The 8,130-nt window shown below is 42.7% G+C and overlaps 1 protein-coding gene across 1 annotated transcript in view; it reads right to left on the reverse strand.

Moving 5' to 3' along the window:
* CNOT11 (CCR4-NOT transcription complex subunit 11) overlaps window positions 1–8,130 on the reverse strand; it is a 30,151-nt gene that overhangs the window by 6,150 nt on the left and 15,871 nt on the right. The window contains exons 4-5 of the mRNA XM_008071430.2: window positions 5,154–5,318; window positions 2,272–2,424 (exon numbers count right to left, since the gene is read on the reverse strand). Coding sequence (XP_008069621.2) covers window positions 2,272–2,424; window positions 5,154–5,318 — 318 coding nt within the window. The remainder of the gene's footprint in view (window positions 1–2,271; window positions 2,425–5,153; window positions 5,319–8,130) is intronic.

Below are 8,130 nucleotides of genomic sequence, written 5' to 3' on the forward strand. Positions count from 1 at the left end.
GCCGGAGCCCAGCAAGTCAAGGCTGCGGTGGCCAGGAGCGGCCACTGCACTCTAGTCTGGGCAACAGTGAGACTCCGACTCAAAAAAAAAGAACAAAAAGTATGGTTGACTTTTTTTTTTTTTTTTTTTGAATCGGAGTCTCACTCTGTCGCCCAGGTTAGAGTGTAGTGGCACACTGATGGCTATCACTGCCTCGATCTGCTGGGCTCAGGCGATCCTTCCATCTCAGCCTTCCAAGTAGCTGGAACCACAGGCACATGCCATCACGTCCAGCTAATTTTTTGATTGATTATAGAGATGAGGTCTCACCATGTTACTCAGGCTGGTCTTGAACCCTTGGGCTCAGGCAATCTTCTTGCCTCCCAGTGTGCTGGGATTACAGGCATGAGCCACTACGCCCGGCTGACTTTTGACATTTTCAAATGAGAGACTTACATGGACTTTTAAATTCACAAACACCATCTTCATCTTCATAAAGCAATAAAAGTACAACAGGAAAATGAAGCGGCTCAATTATTTTAACTAGTTTATTAAAAAAAAGATTAATTCCTAAGTTATAAACCCACTGAAATAAGTGTTGGCCAAGACTTCTGCTGGGTCAATTTCACAGCTCAGTTTGGTTTCCACATGGAGCAGAAGGTGGCTCATTCCTATTATGGATCCTACCCCTGCCAAAACTGAGATTCTACTCTCTAGTTTGTTGAAAACATCTGTTTTCTGGCACAGAATCATCACTTTATCTTAAACACCTCTACTGTCTCTTCACTTATATCACCAGGTCTAGCATCTGAATCTCTCTTCTGACTACTTACAAAAATAAAGTTTTTAACACTTTCTGAGAATTACTACGTATATGACATGAAAGCTTCTATTACCTAAGCAATTTAGATTTGTGCCTGAGCACATATTAAGTAGAAACCGTTATATGCCATGGATCTTCAATCATACTTGTAACTTGCCGAATCTTCAGCTATTAAACCCATTTAGGCCCAAGATCTACTGTAAATCAAAAGGTATAAAAATAACTTTGTAAGATTCAAACTCATGGTGATACTACACTATAACCTGGAAAACATGTCCTTACCCCTAAAGCAGAAAGTTCCCCTTCATCATTCAAACCACACATAAGCCTGTAAGTGCAAAAGGAGCAGTGGTACATGCCTGCAGTTCCAGCTACTTGGGAGGCTGAGGTAGGAGGCTCTCTCCTGAGCCCAGGGGCTTGAATCCAGCCTGGGCATCATAGCAAGACCCTGTCTTCCAAAGAAAAACAAACAGCCAGGTAGCTCATGCCTGTAATCCCAGCAGTTTGGGAAGCCTGAGCCCAGGTGTTCAAGACCACTCTGGGCAACTTGGTGAGACCTCATCTCTACAATAAATCAAAAAATTAGCAGAGCATGGTGGTGTGCACCTGTAGTCCCAGCTACTTGGAAGGCTGAGGTGGGAGGATCACCTGAGCCCAGCAGGTCGAGGCTGCAGTGGCCGCAAGCATGTCACTGCCCTCTAGCCTGGGCAACAGAGTGAGATTCCAACTCAAAAAAAAAAAAAAGAAAGAAACAAAAAGACTCCCAAAACATACCTATACTATTTCAAATTTGATAGGTGTTTTCTTTGTATCAGAGTAATTTAGGCACTATAAGATCAGTAAAACTTGAAAATTGAGGTCATAATAGTGATAGATTACCAAAGAGGTACAAAACAGAAAGGTAATAAGCTACAATAACATACTCAGTAAAATCAGAATTTACATTCTTAGGTAGGCTTATGATAGATGAAATAAACAACCTGGTGTGTAATTTTTTTTTTTTTTTGAGTCATGTCACCCAGGCTGGAGTGCAGTGGCATGCTAACAGCTCACCAGAGCCTTGACCTCTTGGACTCAGATGATCCTTCCACTCAGCCTCCCATGTAGCTGGGACTAGAGGTGTGCACCACCATGCCAGGCTAATTTTTTGAGTTTTTGAACAGATGATATCTTTCTATGTTGCCCAAACTGGCCTTGAACTCATGGGATCAAGCAATCCTCCCGCCTCTGCCTCCCAACGTGCTAGGATTACAGGCATGAGATACTGTGCCTGGCCAGTATCTGTAATTTTTGGTGTGTAATTTTCTTTAAAAACCATGTCTACTATGTTCTAGACACTCTACTCGAAATTTCCACATTAAATTCCACTGTAACAAAATAACAAAGTGTCTCAAAAACCTGAAAAGTCCCAGAGGATGCCAACAGAATAAAACCAAGAGTATAAAATTATTTACATATACTATACCTACTTTCAATAGGTGGTTTTGGTCCACTGACTAAAGCTTCTGTGATCTGAGAGGCAACTGAGCTGTCAAATCCAGAATTAGAAGAATCCGGGTCTGGGTCACTGAGAATACTAGGGAAGCTAGCTTTACTTTGTGTTGGCAATTCAGACTGGCGTTCTGAAAAAGTTTAAAATAGGAGACATTTTAAAGTTAAGGATACCACAAGGAGAGTAAAAAGACAAGCTGTCAACTGAGGAAAGTTACCTGCAATACATAAAAACAAGGGGCCAGAGAGAGAGAATAAAAGATAGCAAGTCCTCAATTAACATCGATAGGTTCTTGGAAACTGACTTTATGTGAAATAACATACAACAAAACCAATAATTTTTTTCTCATCAATGTAATAATAAAGCAACATTGAACAAAACAATGTTATTCGAGAACCTGCTATACACTGTTTCTCTTAAAACGGTTACCAAGAACCTATCAGGGATATTACTGAGGACTTACTCTATATACATTGTTAAACTCCTAAAATTCTTAAAAATTAAAAACTCAGAAGGAAAAATTAAAACAATAATTTAAAAAGAAATTTTACCTAAAAAGCTTGAGTGGCTAACAGACATCTAAAAAGTTGTTTAATCCCATTAGGAATCAGGGAAGTTAATTTAAAACACAAGATACCATCAATACCATTACATAGCCACCAGACTGGCAAAAATTAACAAGCCTGACTAAAGCAGAAGAGGATGTAAGGTAACACATGCACTGAAATGAAAAATGGCGACTCTGGAAAACAATGTGGCATTACCTTGTAAAGTTCACATGTACATAATCTTTCTACCTAGAAGAAACACTTTTACATGAGCCCCAGAAGAATGTACAGGAATGTTCACAGCAATACTGTCCTCATCAATAAAGTGTTTAAAGAGCCTGGTATTCCACTCCATGAAAACACCACCATAGCAATGAAAGGCAATCATGCAGTGGTCTGCCATCAACATGGACTGATACTCAAATGATGCCCGAGAGGAGGAAAGCAAAGAAGAATGGACATAGTTCGACTTCATATGAATAAAATCAAGGGTATGCAAAGTGAAAGTGCAGGCATACACAGAAGGGAAGGCTATAAAGCAAACTGAGGATGATCATCACAAAAACCAGGTTGGTCACGGGAGCAGCAATTGGGAGAAACACACCAGGAGCCTCTAGGTGCTGAAAATATTCGATTTCTTAACCTGGATGGAGGCTATTCCAGGTTCACTTAATTATAATTCTTTAAAATGCAATGCATGCTTTATGAAGGATCCTATTTCAGATTTTGTCATTTTAAAAACACAGAGGACTAAATTCCTAATTAAAGAGCTGCAAAAATCAGTAAAAGACTACCAACCTGGTGAAAAAATGGTCAGAGACATATGAAAAGATGCCTCAGACATATGAGATGTTCAATCGCATTCATTTAATAAGAAAAACACTAACAAAAATGATCCCATATGCCATTTTTCATCTCAGACTGTTGAAGTACAAAAAGTTAGATAACATACTATTGACCAAGATGGAGGAAAAAAATGTTACACAGGCAAATGGTGTGGTAAACTAACAAGTAGTAGGTCTTTGTCAGGAATAAATAATAAAAATCAAAACCTCTGCAATGAACACTGTCTCTGTTAACTCTTTGTGGCCACTCTGTTTGACCTATCTGCTTGTTTTCTTTAAGAAAATACCAACTGCATCCTCCATAAACACACCCTTGGTCCATGGACCCCACTGTTAAGAACGTGAATTTTGGCCGGGCGCGGTGGCTCACGCCTATAATCCCAGCACTTTGGGAGGTTGAAGGGAGGAGATTGCCTGAGCCCATGGGTTCGAGACCAGCCTGGGCAACTTGGCAAGACCTCATCTCTACAATAAATAAAAAAAATTAGCCAGGCATAGTGGCACACACCTGCAGTTCCAGCTACTTGGAAGGCTGAGGCGGGAGGATCACCTGAGCCCAGCAGGTGGAGGCTGCGGTGACCATGAGTGTGTCACTGCACTCCAGTCTGGGTGACAGAGACTCCAACTCAAAAAAAAAAAAAAAGAATGTGAATTTCAGGCCTCCACAGTGAAGATCGGGATGGCCAGCTCCAGAGCAGAGAGGTATGTTTACTTTTTTTTTTTTTTTTTTGCACCTGTGCAAATGAATGCACCAGGACAACCGCAATCTGGGGAGGACAGGAAGCAGCAAGCTTAGCCACTCTGCCCAGCTTCTCAGTTCTTGCTCTAGGCACATACTCCTTTCTTCACTTGATAGCGAGCCTCCCACCTCAGCTGGGATTACAGGTGGAAGTCACCATGCCCGGCCTCAATTTCAGACCTTAGTACAAAGCTGTAATAATCAAAATTGTGTGGTCCTATAAAGGCAAACATGTGGAGCAGTGGAATAGAATAGAAAGCCCCAAAATAAACCCTTGCATGTATGGGCAAATGATTTTCAACAAGGATGCCAAGAGAACACTGTTTTGGTTATTCAGGGTCCCTGGAGATTCCTCTAAATTTGAAGACAGATTTTTCTATTTTTGCGTAAAACACTGTTAGAATTCTGACAGGAATTGCACTGAATCTGTAGAGCTGTTTGGGGTAGTACTGGCACCTTAACAAACCATCTTCCAATCAGGATCAAAAAGAAAAACACTAAACTTTATTCTTCTAGAATTGGAAAAACCATCAAGTGAAAACGCAAAATGAGTTTATATTGCTATATTAGCATCCAAAAATGAAGTCTTCCATTTAGGATCCAGTACTGAAACTACTTTCTTAAATGGAAGATACTCATATCTTAGCCCAGTTACAAAGACTGCCATTTTAAACAGAGTACCTAACAGTACCACACAAGAATGCCCAAAGCACTGATTCATCCTTACCAGCCAAGGCTAACTGAAGCCCACTAATGTCCACAGACTGGCCCATGTTCCCGACATCCATCAAGGCAATCTGGCGAGGTGTCTTTTTGAAGAGTTCCCTTGGGGGTGCCAGCATCAGCTGGGAAAGAAAAAACTTTTCTGGTGGAGTTATAGGAGGTAAAAATCCTGCAAACAAAAACGTATAACGATTTCTCCAATGTTTACTTTTAAAAACTAACTTGACTCTGGTAAAATCAGCATTTGCTACTTGCACTTCAACCCACATATTTTGAAGGACTGAATTAAAATTAAGTTTCAGTCAAACACATAAAGACATTTGTGAAATATGACATTTGAAATTCTAGGATCTCTACTACTATCAATGAAACTTAAGGTTTTTGTGACTATCAAGAACTTCATTTTCTGAAGTTCCTCAATTCCTGCAGAGGCTAAAGCTTACACATACAATTAACTACAGATGGTAACAATGACAGTGCTCAGAAATGTTCCTTCTTCTCTACCACCAGTGTAGAAGCTGAATAAAGAGAAGGAAGCAGTCAGCAGCAAAGCAAACACACTTCCCATGCCTGATTCAGGACTTACTGAATACAAAATACAGAATGGTACAAAATTCCCACAACACTGTACGTTCCTTCCCTTTTGGCCCATATTCAATTTCTCCCCAAGCCTCGTCTCTCCTACCACCAGGCCGCGTTCCCTCAGCACCGTCCTCACTTCCTTCTTCTTTGGCCCGGACCACAGGACAGTCTTCCCGATTCCCCCGGCTCCCTGTTTTGACTCCTGCCCAACCACTGCCACCCTTACAATTTAGTTATGTTGGTAAAGTACAGATCTGGTATTACTTAGCCTCTTTACACAGAATTAAGCCTAAACTTCTGTAACATTACAAAACCCTTCATAATCTGGCTCCAATCCACCTTCCTAATCTCACCTCTTGACCTCCCCTCCCATCCACATCCCCTATACTCCAGTTGCACAAAACCCTTCAGCTTCTACACCCAGTTCTTAAACAGCATCCAGCAGAGCCACACCCTTCCCTCCCACCCCCATTCCTAATCAACATCCAGCTCCCTCTGACAATCTCTCTAGCTCCACAGTTAGCGGTTCTTTACTTTTGGATCCAACATCTAGTACAGTCCTCACCACGCTGTTATGACTGTTTATCTCCCCAACCGCACTGCAAGCTTCTTGAGCGCAAGGAAGCCATCTTTCTTACTTCAGATGTATTCTCAGCCCTGACTCTGCTCAGAGTCATCTGAAAAGTTTTCTGAAAACATATCCACTAATTGCTCACCATAAACGTGCAATGTCAGAAGCTCCAGGAACGGGGCTTTGACACACTCTATCCCTACTTATTAACAGTAATGACACTAATGGGTAATACTTACAGGCACATTTATTCTTTGTAACAACTCTATCAGCTAAGAACGATTACATTTTACATTTTACAGATGAGAAAACAGGCACAAAAAGGTTAAATAACCATTTATGGATTCCTTCTCTGGCAACTGCCTCCCCTCATCAAGTTTGTGTTTACAAATCTGTGTTGTCTACAGAGTAGATGTAGGTTCACAAACACTGCATTTGAGAATTACACTATGTAAGTCAAGATTCCTTTGTCTCACTGGCCCTTCAGCATTCAAAGGTCCCTCTGACCTAAATCCCACACTTGTCCTAATCCTCAAATATGAGCACTCTGGGGTGGTGAGTTTTGACCACACATCTATGCGTTGCATTCATTTTGGGGGCAGTCATAAACTTTCTGAAAGCCAGGTTAAGAATGTATACATTAAGGCATCTCCGTCCAACATAAAGGTTGTCCTTCTTAGATAAGGGGACTGCAGGAAACCAATCAGAAGATCCAGATGGGTTGCCGGGCTGGAACACCAGCTGAAAATGTCCTTCTGTGCCATTAAAACCCTGGTGTTACCTCAAATCCTGCTGTCTTCACCTTGACTCACTATACTGGCCCTACCTCTAGAGTGACTTGCACTCTCTTCCAGGGTTAAGGACCGTAACATCAAATTGTTTCTCACTCGTACTACCTGCTTCCCCCACTACACTGTTCCCTCTCAGGCCCTTTGTCACCATCCCTTCTGCGTTTTTCTCTTCTTTTGACTGCAAACCTTCTAAAGTAAATCCTCAAAAAGCATCCCCTGCTTGAGTTTAGAAACAACAAAAAAGCCAGCGCGGTGGCTCATGCCTGTAATCCCAGCACTTTGGGAGGCCACGGTGAGAGGACTGCCTGAGCCCACCGGTTCAAGACTAGCCTGGGCAACATGGTGAGATCTCGTCTCTACAATAAATCAAAAAATAAGCCAGGCGTGGTGGCGCATGCCTGCAGCTCCAGCTACTTGGAAGGATCGCCTGAGCCCAGCAGTTTGAGGCTGCAGTGGCCGTGAGCGTGGCACCGACTGCACTGCAGCCTGGGAGACAGTGAAACTCCAACTCAGAATAAAACAAACAAAAACCCAACGACAAAAAGAATGCAGCCTCGCTCTAACCTACTACTCTGATCTCATCAATGCCGCACAACGGCAAATGCATTTTACATAATGTCCAGTAGTCACACGTTTCCTGTGAGACCTCTCAGTTTGAGACTACCTTCTATCCTCTGCCCACCACATTGTCCAGGGACGCCTAAGAGACCAAGGAAGACGCTGCAAGGTCTTTACCCAGTGTTTGATGTGCATTTCTCTCCAACAACTCTGGGCCCTTTTTTCTTTGAGTTGGAGTCTCACTCTGTCGCCCAGGCTGTAGTGCAGTGACACACTCCCGGCCACCGCAGCCACGGCCTGCTGGGCTTAGGCGATCCTTCCGCCTCAGCCTTCCAAGTGGCCGGAACCACAGGAGCGCGCTGCCACGCCCGGCTAACTTTCGCGATTGACTGCAGAGACGAGGTCTCGCCAAGTTGCCAGGGCTGGTCTCGAACCCCTGAGCTCAGGCAATCCTCTCACCTCGGCCTCCCAAAGTGCTG

Source organism: Carlito syrichta, unplaced genomic scaffold, assembly GCF_000164805.1.
Source record: "Carlito syrichta isolate Samal-C Ts95f unplaced genomic scaffold, Tarsius_syrichta-2.0.1 Scaffold314328, whole genome shotgun sequence".
Classification (NCBI taxonomy): Eukaryota; Metazoa; Chordata; class Mammalia; order Primates; family Tarsiidae; genus Carlito; species Carlito syrichta.